The sequence below is a fragment of the Ornithodoros turicata genome, chromosome 4 (assembly GCF_037126465.1).
Source record: "Ornithodoros turicata isolate Travis chromosome 4, ASM3712646v1, whole genome shotgun sequence".
Taxonomy (NCBI): domain Eukaryota; kingdom Metazoa; phylum Arthropoda; class Arachnida; order Ixodida; family Argasidae; genus Ornithodoros; species Ornithodoros turicata.
The window spans coordinates 76,014,279-76,030,805 of NC_088204.1; the positions used below are offsets into that span (position 1 = coordinate 76,014,279).

The following is a 16,527-nucleotide window of genomic DNA, read 5'->3' on the forward strand; positions in this document are numbered from 1 at the left end:
TGGTTCACGAGTGTCACTTTAAAAAGGGCATTCCAAGTGCTGCTTGCCCACTATTCGAACATCCCAGCTAGTTTTGTAAGCTGTATCACATGATACACGAACACACATTTTCCACGTAATGCAAGAGGTAGTGGTGGTGAAAAAGCTCGTCGTAGTCTGCCTCACACAGGTGGGCAATGTCACGACTGATGCCCTGGGGGAATGTGCGTCCTAGACAGACTTCTAAGGGAACTGTGCCGACATATGGCTTAAAGTGTCTAAGGAAAACCCCAGACAGCACAGCCGGCAGAGGGATTCGAACCCGGGTACATCCCACTATTGACGTGACATGGCAAGCATATGCTAACAACTGAGCCACGCGAACAGGTGGCCCATAGAGTGCTGGGGACATGTAACACTATTGACAAATGGACAATTGTTCCCCACTAGGTGTCGCCCTGCGTCTTTTCACCGCTATTTCGGTCGACCACTGAGCCACTCGAGCTGGTGGGGTGGGTGTCCTTCACGGTGCCTTCGTAACCACTTTTAATGGACAAACGAAGATTGATTTAATTAATTTACAAAACCAGCCACAAGCGCTGAGATTGACTAACGGCACCAGGTTCAATCTCTTGGCCATTTCTATCTCCCTGTTCCAAGGAGGTGCCTAGAACATGTTCTTGCTATTCACGTCCTCAGGCACTTCGAGGCTTGGTGTTTCAGCCTGAGAACAGTTACTTTTCATCATGTTCGCCAGGTGTCACTGCCTCATCCTCATGTTGCATGTGTGTGTAGGAGAAAATGAGCGTCTGAGCATCAGCCGATTGAGGCCCCATGGTAAGTCGCTGGAAAGCAGGTGCCAGCGTAGTGTAGTAGTTAGTGCACGGGACCAGCAATGGAGAGAAGCGTGGCTAGATTCCTGCCGCTGCCCGACTTTTTTTATGACTGGCATATTAAAGAAATTTGCAGCCACTGTACTGGTGTAGTTGCAATGTCTGAAACAGGTCCTGTACGTCATGCACCATGCTAATCCAGAACCTCCCACCAGTGTAGCTACGTATGGGTTCCAGAGACACAATACACATGTGCAATGAGGGCCCTACGCAGTCTTTTTCGTGCCTGCAATGCCTCGTACAAGTTCAACCAAATGAACTGGTAGAACGGATCCCAACTGGCATACTAGTAGCCTCCTTCACAGTTTTTCAGGAAGTTAGCTAGAACCTTGTTCGTATATTTTATTTACTCACGGAACACAATTATAAAGCCGCTGTGCACTTATACAAGTGTGGTAAGTGCCATCCACTTGCGTTTCTATAAGCGAGGGCCCGTTCAATTGTATTCGAGAAGACTTTCTGCCAGGGTGTCGAACCGAAACGTTTTTCGTTCCGGTTACATCATAAACGATCTGGTACCGGTTCTGCTCCGGAGCAAAAAAATAACGGTTCATACCGGTTTTTAACCGGTTCCGCTTCTGCTGGGAATATTCATCCCCACAAAAAAAAAATCAATGTTACAAAATGTAAACCCGTTTATTCCGCATACATGGTATTTAATATTAATAGACAGCTGTGAAATTGGTAGCTCCCGGTTCCTGTAGGTTACTGTCTGTTCAAATGGGCTTTCTCCTTTCTTGAAGCACGTGCTACAAACAGACTTGTTTGTCGTGATGTCATACGTAAAGTACTTTCTTGCTGGATTGGAGCGATCGCGTCCCATCCGAATGTCTGTTGCTACTGTCTAGCCAGCAAGCACTACCGCACGAGAAGGACGCGAATCAAGGAACACCTTCATTCACAAACGCGCTCGACGGCTCCGTTTTATTTTCTTCGTGTCCTGTCCACAAAAGAGTTGCCACTTCTCACGGGCTTGCCCTCGCGTACGTAAATGTATTCAACTTAGCTGCTCTCAAACAAGGGACGCGTTGCGCGACATTACCGATAAAGAAGCTGTTATGCAGCCCCCTTGGGTCGCTGTTTAGTTGAGGAGAGTTTGAGGGGATCAAATTAAAACGAACACTACGGCACATTGCTAGAGAGTCACATTTACCTCTAAGTCTGTGTGCGTGAGCGAACGATAAACCATTACAAAGGGAGCCTAAGGGTCATAGTATACCGACATACATTCCACAGTAACCGTAACCCTCGTATAATATCCATGACATGACTTGACATGACATGCTGATAGTGATATGATAGAGTATCCATGACATGACAGAGCACACAACGTCTGTTTCATTCGCCTATCCGTAGTCCAAACCGGCGAAGTTTTTTCTTGGACCGAAAACCGTTAAATATATTTTTCGGTTTCCCTCCTGAGCGAAAAAAACGTATGCGGTTTCGATTCCGTTCCGGTTCGCACCAAAATAGCGTTTTTTTTTTCGGTTTTCGGTTCCGGTTTTCGGTTCACTCCGACACCCTGCTTTCTGCAGCTCTGTTCATAAGATGTTTCTTACATACGTCGATATTTCAGATTTCAAATTGCTAGCGTCATTTTTTTACACCAAAAGTAGCTGTTGTCGTGATGAAATCAAGGAAAAATTGTTATAGTTTGACAGGTCATCTGTGCAATACACAAACGTCAAGCAACTACAAAACGAACAGCCCAGGGTCCCATATCCGAACCTAAATTGCAACTGCAATGAACTCAGCTATTAAAAAGCCAAAGTTCAAACTTCTGTGATTGACAACTACACTACTGTGGCATATCTTCAAGTACAAGCAATATGTTAAGTACATTGCATTTAATCGAGCAATGCAATCAATCAACGGCTCAAACGTGGCTCAGCCCACTTTTAGAATGACCGCGCGGTTGTCTAAAAACAAAGAGAAAACAGCAAGAGCATTGCTAGGCTTGACATGTTTAACGACAGTCTGTGGTATAAACAGAGCCTTAAGTATTGGGGTTTAACCCGAATTCTTCCACGAATTGAAGGTTGCCTCTTTAGGGTGAAACCCGATATTTACCCGACAAATTGCCCTCACTGAGACTTCTGTAGGAATGCACACTACCTTGTTTGGCAGAAGATGCAGTTACACCACCGTTTAGTTACCAAACCAGTATAGTTCGTTAGAGTAATTGAGCCCAATTTCTCCACGAGTTTAACATACCGGAAGTTCTTTTTGCCTGAATTCGTATAAATTTAGAGCACATGTTTATTTACCCGATTGCTACCCCAAGATTACAAAAAAATATTTCCCGAAAACTTTACGATCTAAGTATAAACAGTAAAAGTTCCCCATCTGTCCCTTCACCTTCCTTTTTCACCTCATTTTTGGTATAGTTGCAAACAAATTCTTAACTCCTCGCCTCCACCTCCCCGTCACTTGCTCCCCTTTGTCGGTATATTGGGCATGGGGACGACCGAACAACCCAAGACGCGCACCTGTGACCTCATGTATCTCAGGACGTCTTGAAATTCGTTAACTTATCCGATGAGTTCAATGCCAACCAACAGGAAATTAATCGAGCGTAATCCGGGAGAGCCTCAACGTGGAAACATCTCTCAATCATTTCCCCTCATATGGACCACCACTGCACAAACCACAGTAACCTTGTTTGACAGCTAATGACAGTGACAGAGACCTCGTTCACATTTTTTCGCCTTTTGTTTAACTCCACCTTCGGACAATTCGATTAAATTTCACGTTCCTAACAGGATCGAAGTTTACTGTATTACCTATTGAAACTGATTCAGCTTATATTTATTTAAATATCGCAGTCGATGAAGCAATTAACCCTTGAAAACCCGAATTTATGTTTTCAAGTACCCGCGTTATTGCAAGACCACAGCCCATTCCACTGTGGACATGCCCGATCACTCCAAAGAGTTTTTTTTTGAAGCAGACGACAACATTTTTTCCCCTCACACGAACCACCACTGCACAAACAAACTACAGTAACCTTGTTTGGCAGCAGAGCATTTTTGAAACAGACGACAACTTTTTTCTTTTTTTTTTTACAAGCACGACTCTTTCTTTCAACAACACTGATTTTCCCATTCTCTCACATTCCTCCCCAAAAAGGCCAGCAGCCGCATCAGACGCTGATAGTCCGAAACACGTTAAATCCAGTGTGTGCCGTACTGATCACAAGTCCCGGCATCTGTCGGTGCCAGTGCGCCTCCTTGATGTCCTTCTGTCCCTGGTGGATGAAGAGCAGCTGCGGAGGGAGCTGGCTGACCTCTGGCTCTTCCGCGGCGTCCCCTTCAGCGTCCCGGTCCCTCTCAACCGCCAGGTCCCACAGCGTCAGCTGGTCGTCCGCCCCCGAAGCGCAGAACACGGTGCTGTCCGTCGGGTGCCACTCCACCGAGGTGATGGGAGCCAGGTGGTGCTTGAACACAGCTACTGGTTTACCACTCTGAAAATCAATCAATCAATCAATCAGATTTGATGGAGCACAGAAACCTAAAACGAACCATGCGAAGCGATTCGCTCAACAGAAGCATAGACATTGCTGAATTTGGTTTTGAAAATCGCGACCACGCGTAACAGTGGCAATGCCCGCAACTAGCTGGCAGTGTCGTTTTGACTTCGTCACGGTGCAGCCCGCTAACTGGTCTGCTTGTTTGGAGAAGCGTCGTCTGCTACACAGAGAGAGAACTGGGAATAGAAATGAAAAAGAAAAAAAGAAAGTGCAAGCGAGAGGTGAAGAGGAAGACTAGGAGAACGAGATGGGGACAGTCAGTACCTAACAGTTTAAGTGGTCTCAATGAACTAGTGATAACTTTGACTACATTACATTGTGTTTAAGAAGCTGTTTAATATGATTAAACCTCAGTTGAGATAGTTTGCAGTTGTCCTGTTTACTTCTTTCCATGTCCCTCTCTGCTTGCCGCATTTCACCATCATGAACAATAGCCAACTACTCCGGGTTGTTCCTATTGTGAAATACTTCATGCACCGTTTGTCTGATTCATCTCTGTCCTTCACGCTCACCCTTAGTCTTCACCAACTACCCCGACTCCGAAATGCCGTCAAAAGAAACGGTGCTTCACCGTACCTGGAACAAACGGAGATCCCAAACCTTGACGGCACCGTCGTCCCCTCCTGACAGCAGGAAAGGTTCCGTCCTGTTCCAGCTGATCACGTTGACGTCGGTCTCGTGGGCGTCGGACGTTGTCAGCATGCAGGCCTTGTGTGGGGCTGCGCGGATGTCCCAGATACGGATCGACTTGTCCACGGAACAGGATGCCATCACCTGAAGTCGAGTTTCTAGTTTTGGTCCCCACATTCATTTGGTAAGGACGCCAAATAAGGAAAACAGAGGACGCAACTGACCGTTGCCTCGTTGGGTGACCACTGGATGTCTTCCACAGATGCAGTGTGTGCCGTGTAAGCACGCTGGTCCACATGCCACGTGCTCTCCTGCGGTTTCCACAGGTGGATGTTCTTGGTGCAGTCTCCAGTAGCAAGGACACCTGACAACAAGGTACAGCGGCCCCTTCTTAAACGGAACTCCGAGGAAATGGAAATATTGTTTCATCACAGTGTCTACCAAGTTGCAGCCTTCAAATTACGTGACTTTACCAGGTTTTCACTGACTGTTTCAAACCTGACCAAAACAAAAGGGAACCTGGTGCCTGCTGCTGCATTCTGATACAAATCCGTTACAAGACATATCATTCTGCCTCTGACCTTGTCGTATTGGCGAACTGCTGCTCGTGGTAACGATGCTGTGGCTTGGCCACTCAACCGCTAATCAGCACTCTGGTTTCAGCGCTCATCATGACGGCGCTTGTCTGTGATTTTCCACGAGTTTCGCTACATTTTTGGCAAGTTCCCTGACAATCCCCTGACTTTTCCAGTCACATCAAAATTCCCTGACAATTCCCTGTTTTCCAGGTTGGTAGACACCCTGTATCGGAGGTTTCATATAAGCAAAGTACACAAATTTCATGAAAAGCAACTTTATTTCGAGATAATCAATTTTCAACTATCGCGGGTAGCAAGGAAAAAAAAAGAAGTTAATGGCAGTTGTCTTCGAATTTTACTACTTTTTCTTTTTTTTTTTTTTACAAAATATGCATGCATGCATGCCTGATTCTTGGAAAACATTTCACGCACACCCCAATGGTCCACAACAAGGTTTGTCTTTATGTTCTGCCAGGAAAACTGTGCTTGCTCTTCCCACATCAAGGTTTCCGATATTACCTGTCAGTATCATACGGCATCGTCGAAATCCTCGTTCGAAGCGCGGCCTGCTATGAAGACGGAGTTGACTTTGGCACATCAAACTTCACGGTTTCTTTTTTTATTTGCTCTCACGATCATGTCCCTGAACTATCCGCAACATTGACGCAAGCAAAACTGCGTTATGTTGCTGTTTCTTGACAGACTTCATGAAGACATGTGTGGACGCGATCTAAGCCTGCCATTGTGCGAGTGACTGATGGATTGCACTGGCTATGACTTCCTCCGAGGTTGTGAGATGTGAATGGTAGTCTTCCGGGTTCCCTGGTACCTCCAACTTTGTTCTGTTTACCCGAAGTACACAAAACGGGTAGTTTCACTCATCGAAAATATTTTTATCATTGCATACACAGAAAACCAACCAAAGTTCAACCGAAACTCGGTTAAACGGGAGTTTACAAAAACTCATGTTTGCCCCCCGCCCCCCCTTTCTGAGAATGTTTATACAGCTTTCGGGGGTTTAAAAAATTTTGGGGAGGGGGGGAATTGGGGGACAGCAGCACCCAATTCTGGCGAATTCAGGTGCAAAAGTTCCGGAATGCTACGATGCAAGCAGAAGTCGGGTTGATTGGGCTCGTTATACAATTCATAAATATGTAAAAACATAAAGGAACAAAATGAGGAGCGTGCCTCCCACCAACAGTGTGGGTAAATAAAACCATGATTATTAGATCTCTGGTACATCTTCCCAAGACTGTTCATATACTTCCAGCACAGATTAATGTTACAGATTACAGATTAAAATTATTAAACTATGCTCGAGGTGACGCTGTTACAAGCCTTCGCGTGACAAGGGTATTGTTACGGCCCCCGGGTGGTACGTCTGCGAACGCGAACATACTCACACTCAGTGAACGCAGAACGTCCAGAAGCCACATATGCCTTCCAGTGACATATTACCCTCTCCTCAGCAGTCCGTCCCTCTCCCCAATACTGCAGTCACGGTCCCGGGTCGCGCAACGAAAAGCCAACGATTTGGGGAAATTCAGAGAAATCAAGTTTTACCCGAATCCCTCAAAGTGCGATCCGGGTAAAACCCGAAAACCTCCCCAAAATAACAAACCTGGTTTGGTGGGTGACCAGTCCATGGCGTAGCCCTCCGTTAAATGCCCCGCAAAGCTGAAAGCCGGCTTTGGAGCTTCGCTATTCCTCACGTACAAAGACATCACGGAGGGATTGTCCACCGCTTTCAGAGGGTGGCTCAAGTCCCACAGGTACACCTTCCTGTTCTCGGACCATGTGGCTGCCATCACTTTGTCGTGGTGCTTTGTCACCTGAAATGACAACGAGAGGGGTAGGAAACCTTGCCTCTGCAGGTTCAAGACTCGTGAGGAATACGAGAAAATAGTAATTGAACAAAAATGACCAGCTCGCGTGGTGTAGTGGTGAGGAAGATCGCCTTCCACGCCAAGATTGGGAGGTAACGCGGGTTCGAAACTTGGCTCCCGCTGTGCTGTCTTATGGCTTCCAAAAGACTTTCCAGACAAACGTCAGCACAGTTCTCCCTGAAGTCAGTCCAAAACACATACTAACCCCCCCCCCCGTCCCCCACTCCTACCTTCTGTCCTCTCTCTATTTGTCCACATCTGTAACCGATCACAGCCACACTCGCTTCGCGGCACTAATGCAGAATTAAAATAAATAAATAAGGATATATATATATATAATATAAAATATAATGTAAATGGGAGAAAACAAAATCTCTACAGTGCGATTCACAGTTTAAAACATTCTTTCTCATCGAGCACGCTGACATAAAGACCAGTATTTGCCAATTTGCTTCCAATTACGTTATATCTTTCACATGTACATTGCTGCATATTATGTTATCCATAATAATGTTATTATGTTATTATTTCCAGCGTGCGTGTTTCTTTGAGAGAATAACGACACAAAAAGTCTAAACCGTATAAAAAATAAACCAGAAATAAAGTGCCTGTGCCTTCCTAGGTAAGAAGAAACAGCAGAATATTCTGTCATGTTATATGTCCTTCCCTTCGCTGTGATCTATATGTCAATGGCTTTGCGAGAAGAAGAACAGCGTCATCCAGATCGAGATCAAGAAAGCCTGGTCAGAAAACAACGTGACAGAGTCATTAAGGGTCCGCCAATCATGACCACCCATCAGGCAGACTGCGTTCAAAACTGGCTGCAGTGACTGGCTGAAGCAGACGACGCATGACGAGGGAGCGAAAAAACAATAAGCAGGCCTCCATTATCTAGATGGTGTTGAGAAGAGGTTCAACAACAAGCCCGTGGTTTGACTTATATCCCAAAGAAGAAGCCTAGTGCTTGTAACTCGTCTTAACAGAAAAAAACAAAGAAAAGTAAGTCGCATAAATATCTGGCGAGCACTCACACGTATCCTGTTGACACACCCTTGGTGCGGAATTAGGGCGCTGTCCAGCTCTGGCTTGTCGTCTTCATCCTCGCTGTCACTGCTGTCACTTTCGTCGTCTTCATTCTCGTTGGCCTTCTTGGAGGCCTTGTTGCGACTCATGTTGCTCATCTTCATAACAATCACGTGGTTCAAGTGGGAGCGTTCCGCTTGGGTTCCCGACACCAGGTACGCCGACAGCGGGAATTTGTCTGCCCTCTTCTCGCCAAGGTTGTCGGGGATGATGTCAAAGCTCAGGCACGGAGCAACTGCGAAAGGAGGGATGGTAAAAGAGAGTGGTGGTAAGTTGGGGGTTCTTTCTACCTACTTAGAACGTGATCAGCGTGGACATAAGGCTATTTCACCAGGTTTCTGTGCCAAATTTCAGATTTGTAAGTTCAGGACCTGTCAGTATTTCTGTTGCTGATCAAGTTCTAAGGATTGTAGATGGTCTGGAAAGAAGTAACGACACAAGATATGTGGTAAACCATTGAAAAGCAGCTGGGGTCCTGCAATGCATGATATGAGTACCAAGAGTTGTTCGAGACGTACTTAACTGCAAAGAAACTGGAAACATAAGCATGAGCATAAGCATAAGCATGAAGAAATTGGCGTTAAAAATTAATTTTGATATGTTTGACAGGACTTTAGGATTTAATTTCTGCTGTATTTTGTTGTTTATTTTACTTTTTTGCGTAAACGAGTTCGTTTTTATTGTAGTTTCATTTAAAAAATATGAGCTGTCCCGGTAACGAAGGTGTGTGGTATACCACTGAAAAGCTGATGGGGGTCTTGCAATGATGAGTACCAAGAATTGTTCAAGACGAACTTAATGGCGAACAATCTGGAACCCTAAGCATGAGTCGGTGATATGGGGTACTTTTGTTAGACGCACTATGCAGCGTAACTCACACAACACTGTCTCAAACATACACAGGCTCCAGGAACGTAGTAGCTGTGATTACATGAACCAACTCTAGGTAAATTTGCTGTCTTGCAATACAACATTTTGTAAAGCAGATATAGAGAATCTAAGCTACGTAATATTTTACAGTCACTCTTCGTACCTGTAGTGACTTGGTGATAAAGAACGTAGGCGGATTCGTCACACTCAAGCTCCCCATCCTCGTCATTGGCATTAGTGCCTGGCACATAAACACGTCTCTCCACATTCTCGTGCGCCTCTTCCTCAACACCATGATCACCATCTCCAGCTTCACCGTCGCCTTCTGATGACATTCCCTCATCTTCTGCCTCATTTTCTCCCACTTCTTCCATGTCGGAAATGGAACTTCCAACATCGCTGTCGTCGGCGTCCGCCATGCTGGATGCGGAAAAAGCACATGGCGTGTTTTGGATTGTGTCGGATTCTTTTGGATAATACCGATAATACCGCAGCAACTTCTTTTGGTTTGAAAATCTTCGCAATATTTGAGTTTAATACAGGGACAAATAATGATTTTTTAATTCTCACAGACTCAAAACACACAACTTACTTTGTTGTCGTTTAATGACACCGCGTTCTCCAATCACATCACGCGGTGGGATTTCAAACCGTTGTCCCCTCCCGTTGTTGTCTGTTGGCCCGTGAGGTGCGTGTAGTCGTGGACGCTTCCGCCTTGCTTTTTTCAAACACCATGGATCCAAGTGTGCTGGAAGAAAAAAGCTATGCCGACCTCGTATACCTGGCAAAAGACATCGGACTCATCAAGAAAGGGCGACTGAAGAAGGCAGCACTCATCAAAATGTTAAGGAAATCCATCGCCCCGGCAGCGTTCAAGACTGGTAAGGAAATGACAGTTGACGATGGAGGTGCACATTTGAGATCGATCCTCGGGGGTTTGACGAAGCTCCCAACTTTTCGACATTCCAGAGCAAGGCAATGGCAGAGATAACATGGCGCAAACACTATTCCATCTATTTGCTGCTGCATCTCTCGATAATTTCATGGTCTTTGCAACTTCCAGATTAAGACAGCGAACGCGGAAATTTAGGTCCCTAGTGTCGGGGTTTTTACATTATGCAATAGTTTTGCTATTTTGTTTCACGTTAACACATATCCCATGTCTTGGACTTGCGTCAACATGTTTTGATCCGTTGATCGTTTGATCGACGTTTGGCGTGTTTTTTTCGGCCTACCGAAAGAATACCCAACTCGATCCTCGGATATATCGTACACAGACTGTAAATATTGTTACATGTAATCAACATGTTAGTCGCGAGATAATACGATAACGTTTGCGTGAATCCGACACTAATTGCAGCGAATATGTAAGACGTGCTCTCGAAAGCAAAAAATGGCTGTCTTAATATATATATTTTCGCCATTTCAGCACAATCGCAGCACGACTGCTCTTCCGTCTCCGACAACAACCAAGATCGTGAAGCAACGGGCTCCACCACGTCACTCGGTCCAGCACAGACAACAGACGACACGAAAAAGGCCACGGTCGACGTTCCCCCGCAAGAGACACCACGTGCCGCACCAAAGAAGCAACAAAGCATCGGAAAGACGCCCAGGGCACGAACAACACCTCGGAACACCCCAAGAGTGCCCTGCACACCATCGCGGATGCCCTCAACGAAAGCCATCGTAAAGGCGCGGCCCACTCCCAACTTTGCCAGGATTCACGAGAAGGCCTTCGACAAGATGGAGTCCATCGACAGTTACGTCGCGAGAAAGCAACGGGGCGCTGCGGCCTTCGTGTCCCGCATTCCGAAGCGAGCCGTCGCGAAAAAAGTGTCCCCGAAATCCATACGGCCCGGGCCTCACAAGCTTCAGCGAGAGAACGACGAATCGTCGGGTTTCGTCCCCATCTTGAGGGAGAGAAACCGGATGGTGTTGGGCAAAGTACGATCCAACAGAAGGTTCGACCTGCTGCTCAGCCATCGAGGAATTCAGATGTGAAAGATTTTACCTTTTTAGTGGGTTTTAGTTTTATGCTTTGAGCAAGATTTTAGGACTGCGTTATAGCTAGCGGTCAGAGACAATGTCTTTGTTTTTGATCGCTACGTGGCAAGCTGCCTGGATTAATTATGGGGCGGCGTAACTACTGTAAGCGTGGCTCTGGTAGTGTCTAACTGATATCTTCGATGTCCTAATTTTATCTAAAATTGCCGCCATAATAACATGCATCGTCTTAGCTTTGATACCACTGTACGTGACTTCTTTTTTTTTTAAGTAATTTGTTTTTATTTTTTTGGCACATAATGACCTCAGTTGCTTTTGTGCAATAAGAACTCAAATCATACTTTATTGTGGCAGCAACAATTCTTTTAACCCTACGTGGAGTTGCAGAAATGAAGGAACAACAAATGTTTCGATATAGTTCCTGCTGTCAAGAGCAGCTCTGACGTGGACATTTCGTTTCCTGGTGCTGCAAGAAGTTAAACCAGATTGCTACCAAAACGCATTAGTTAACTTCAAACAAAAAGGAGGAGATCTGGTTACAAGTGTATTTTGTTCGGGTACCATGTAGTTCATGAGTACTGGGGCCCTACAAGATTATTTGAGCTTCCCATATTTCTGGAAGTCAAGTTGGGTCCACAATGACTGCACACAGGGATTACACACATCTTGGAGACAAATGTTTGTGGTTCTTTACATGTGCACATTGTTCTACCGACCAGCCCTGCATTACCTTAAGCCATCTCCCAGGCGAATTTGCACTTCACGTAATTTACGCAAGCAATGCTGTCACTGTTGCACATTAAGAAAACATGCACATCGTTGCTGCATTGAAGGGGCAGTCTGGAATTATAGCGTACTTCTGAAACAGTCTTGCCCGCTTGTGACTTGTAGATTGCTGTATGACTGATTTGATACACCAGTCTTGTAAATATAAATAAAACTAACTACGTATGCAGATTCGGTTTCTCCTTTGCAGTGAACTAAACATGAGCAAGTGCACCCTTGCAAAAGTCATTTTTAACACCCAGTTTTCTTCCTATAAAACTGTTAAGTAGGCTGGTAAGATGCACCATGCGAAGTAATTTACACCACAGAGTCATAATTATCGCAGAAATTGAATTTAGAATACGCCACAAGAAGCAACCGTGCGCAACAGTCGTGAAGAGCAGTACCAGCCTGTGATCTGCCTGGAACCTCGCACTGACGCTATAAGGAGAATGCTCGCTGATTGGCCTAGAGAAATGTTGTCTGCTACTCGGCTGTTTGGGGTTCTGATAAAGCCTTTCTCCTTGTTTGGTAATGCTTCGGCCGCTCCTTCTATCCCAAATTCTCTGGGAGAACTGGCAAAACAGGTTTACGGCGGCAAAGGGGCAAGGCGCTGACCCCCAGTGACTGGCGAACCAGAACGAGTTCTCCTTATAACGTCATCAGTGACGTGCCATCATACCTCCTCATCCTCGTTATAGCTGGAGTAGCGAGTTAAGGGTGAAGGCGCGGAGCTATGTTTCTGCGAGTTTTTTTCTGGGAAACAAATTGCACAGATCAAAACCTTTCGTGCTGTTTGGTATAATGACACACACACTTTCATCAGATGTCTTAACCTGAAATTTTTTTGGATGAACTTCTGTACTCCTTTAAAGAGGGTTACCATTCTACTATAGATATTTCAGTGCATCACGCATGCCACAGCACCGAACAAAAAATTATTTTTCCGTTTGTCTTCGTTATGTACACACCTCTGAACACGCTTCCATGTCGAGTGCAAACACAACAAAAGGCTCAGCCATTGGCTCTCCTAAACATGTGACCTCCCCACGGCTACCTGATTGGTGGCCCCCCATGCATGACAACAAATGCCTGTTGTAATGTCACAGCATGACGAGATTTAGTATCTACAGTGCCAATTTTTTGCACAGTTATTACCCCCTTGGCTGTAATATAACATTTATTCTTCAATATTCTGTAAAACTAGGATCACCATTTCACGTAGATTCATTTTATATTAATCTACATTTATATGACATAACTGACATCAATATATATTTTTGGAGTATTTTATGTATATATTTCTCTCAACATTACAAACGCACAATACATTAGGGGAGCTCAACGAGCCCAGCAATCTATTGGAGGAGGAACAGATGTGCAGAGGTCCGCAAAAACACGAAAAATGTATTGACAACCTGGATGCGGTTGCTAAAAAGACAACTTCATTCTCCACAAGCCTTGGAAGTCACCAAATGCTGACAAATTACTTATGGGCACTGTGAAGTACACGAAACCTCAATGGAATGGAAAAGCATATGCCTTAATTTGGTTGTCATAGACGTCTGCTCCTCTTCATAAAGTTTGAGCAGCTGTGGCCTCGTTGATTGCAGGAGTAAGAACTGGCCTATATCGACGAAATTGTTTTCACAGTATACACCAGCATGTTGACAACAGATCACCAACAAGCACCGTATTTATGTCGTCTGCTCCGTGTTGCACAGATGGAGGAGGTGTAGATAGAATGGCGTAGATGCAGGATAGCTGGTGGATAAACTGCATGATAGGCAAACCTGAGCGATGGGCAAGACACGTAACACCTTTGTGTTGCGTTGTTTACGTGTCTAGCCCATCGCTGAGGCTTGCCTATCATTTGGCTGCCGACTTTTCGGATTTATCCTATAGACTCCGATAAACTCCCTCCGATGTTTTTTAAAAAACATCAGATTTACCCGATAAACTCCGATTTGTCCAACGTCCACGGGGCGGTCTTAAGGTTTTCCCGTTTCCTTCTTCCTTTGTCCCCCTTCTTCCACACCTAGTTTTCGACTTCAAACTGATTCACAACTAAAAAAAAAGTAAAAGGTCAGAAGTGGTAGCCTACTTCAGGGTCGTTGGACGCATGAATGGCCCAAAAGGAGGTTACTACACACACTTGTCCCATCTGTTCTATGTATCCTCGACCCCAGTGACTCTACTTGACCCCGGGTACTGGGCTATAGTTTGGCACAGAACAGTTCTGTGTTCGTCACAGCTGCTACTCATTTTGAGTCTGGGCACTATTCACAATTAGTGCAAATACGCTTGTTTGTTCTTCAATAAGGTATTAAAACATCCCTGCGTTACCGCGTGTGGTCTCGGACACTTTTGCACATCTTTCCTTGCATTGTCTCTGCGATGACTGCTTCGCAATACTCCGAAATCGGCGTCGTTCATTTTTCAGACTTTTTAATCCTCCGAGAAACTCCGAATTTCCGAAAAGTTGAAAACTCCGATAAACACCCTCCGAATTTTCCAAAATGAAAACTCCGAAAACTCGGAACCCTACCTATCATGGGGAAGGTGTAGCACATTCATAAACTCGTGCTGCGCTCTCGCGGCACTTGTTCCAATAGGATGATTCTGTAGTGCGAAGGCTTCACATCTGCTGGATCTAACGCAGGAAGGGTTGGAACCCATCCTGAAGGAAAACAGGCTGCAGTGCACTGGGCAGTGCATGCTCAGCAGGGTGCTGTGACTCACCGTTCAGCCATTACAGCACGAATTAGTTTTTTTTGTAGTATGCACATAAATAGTCACAATAATCTGGATTTTATGTAATTCCTGTAATTTCGCGTGAAATAAGGCCACCAAAAACATGTTCAACTTATGCAAGCTCTGCACAGTCGCCGTCCGATTTTTCGGACTCGGCGGGGATCGCGCAAAAGTTCGAATAACCGAGCAGTCCGAAAAAACGAATTTCGCTTCACAAGTCAACTGTATTACGCACTAGTAGGGTGGAAAAAGTTCTTGGTGCTTTTTTGACGGTGAGTCTTCCACCTCTTGCCTGATAACATCGGCTTCTATTTCCTGAAGTGATATTTCGTCGCTGTATATGGACGAAAGCACCGCAAGTTCCGAGTTTGACGGCTGCGCTGGGAGACTGCATGTCGTTCATGTCCCGAACACGTGGAGGGAACATTCTTCTGCTAGCAACATTCATTCTGCAAGTCGGCTTCACCTAACGCCTGTATGCATTAGGTGAAGCTCGCTTTACGGCACAGTCCCGCGGCTGGACAGAACATTCTGGGCCTTCGCGAGTTTCAGCAGCGTTGGCCAAAACGAAGACGCAAAAGCGCTACGATAGTCTTCCTTCACTCAGAGTAATGGAAAATGAACAGTCACTGCCTATATTCTTACCTCAATTTTGATATTTGGTTTAATTCTTGTCATACGAATTTCGAATGATACGAATATTTTCCGGCGCCCCGAGAGATTCGTATGATCGAGACCGTGTGTTCACAGGAGCGACATCCTCACGGAATATTCCATCGGAAGAAAAAGCGAAAACACTGCTCACAGAGCAGAAGTTCCGTTCCGTGTTATGTTGAGCATTCACACGGTGCGAAATATCGGGAGTGGCGTACTGCGCATTTAGCAGATGACACTTAGCAGACGACACCGTCAGCGTGTTTTCCTGTCGTCTGCTACGGAATATCTCGTGGCTGTGTAGCAGGATATTCCCCACGTTTAGCAGTGTACGTGAAGACCCGACGTTGAGGGCTCGTGCTCACGTGACAGCAGAAAGCTATGACGTTTTTCGCATCTTCCGCTTCTGGGGGAATGTTGCTCGTGTGAATACACGGAGACTCTACTGACGACGCTATTGGCGCAGCGGTTGCTCGTTACTCGATGTGGAAAGAGGGACCTGGTCCCCTTTTGACCTGTTTCCTTCTTTATTCTAGATCCAGTTAATGTGGGTCACAAGGGAGAAAGGACTAATGCGCAGTTCCTTGACCCTCGCATTGCGTCATACGCACGTGGTGACGTTCGCAGGCTGGGAAAACGGTGTCCAAAATATCCACCGACGGGGGCTGTACGGCGCGCCCGAAAAATCGGTTTGCGACTATATTCTAGGTATTAGCAGATTCGCATTAAGACTCGTGTGTCAACCTCGGAGATATGCAAGTTAGGCCTGTGTCTATCGCCCCTAACCAACAAGAACCGTTCAGTATACTTTGTTGACAATAATTTTTCTCCGGTTTTAACGGTGTATGCATGCACGTAGCAATGCTGTCACCCGTTATTCAGTGATGTGAAACAGTTGG

The 16,527-nt window shown here is 45.6% G+C and overlaps 2 protein-coding genes across 2 annotated transcripts; one reads left to right on the forward strand and one right to left on the reverse strand.

The window, feature by feature from the left end:
- Positions 1-3,896: 3,896 nt before the first annotated feature.
- LOC135391902 (glutamate-rich WD repeat-containing protein 1-like) lies at positions 3,897-9,879 on the reverse strand. Its single transcript, XM_064622441.1, has 6 exons — positions 9,612-9,879; positions 8,527-8,813; positions 7,231-7,441; positions 5,256-5,395; positions 4,978-5,175; positions 3,897-4,335 (listed from the first exon to the last, which is right to left on the reverse strand). Exons 1-6 carry the CDS (start codon positions 9,865-9,867, stop codon positions 4,015-4,017), a joined length of 1,413 nt encoding a protein of 470 aa, XP_064478511.1. The 5' UTR covers positions 9,868-9,879; the 3' UTR covers positions 3,897-4,014.
- Positions 9,880-10,087: 208 nt separating this feature from the next.
- On the forward strand, positions 10,088-12,410 carry LOC135393496 (nucleolar and spindle-associated protein 1-like). Its single transcript, XM_064623905.1, has 2 exons — positions 10,088-10,329; positions 10,878-12,410. The coding sequence occupies exons 1-2, from the start codon at positions 10,182-10,184 to the stop codon at positions 11,450-11,452; spliced, it is 723 nt and encodes a 240-aa protein (XP_064479975.1). The 5' UTR covers positions 10,088-10,181; the 3' UTR covers positions 11,453-12,410.
- Positions 12,411-16,527: the final 4,117 nt, after the last annotated feature.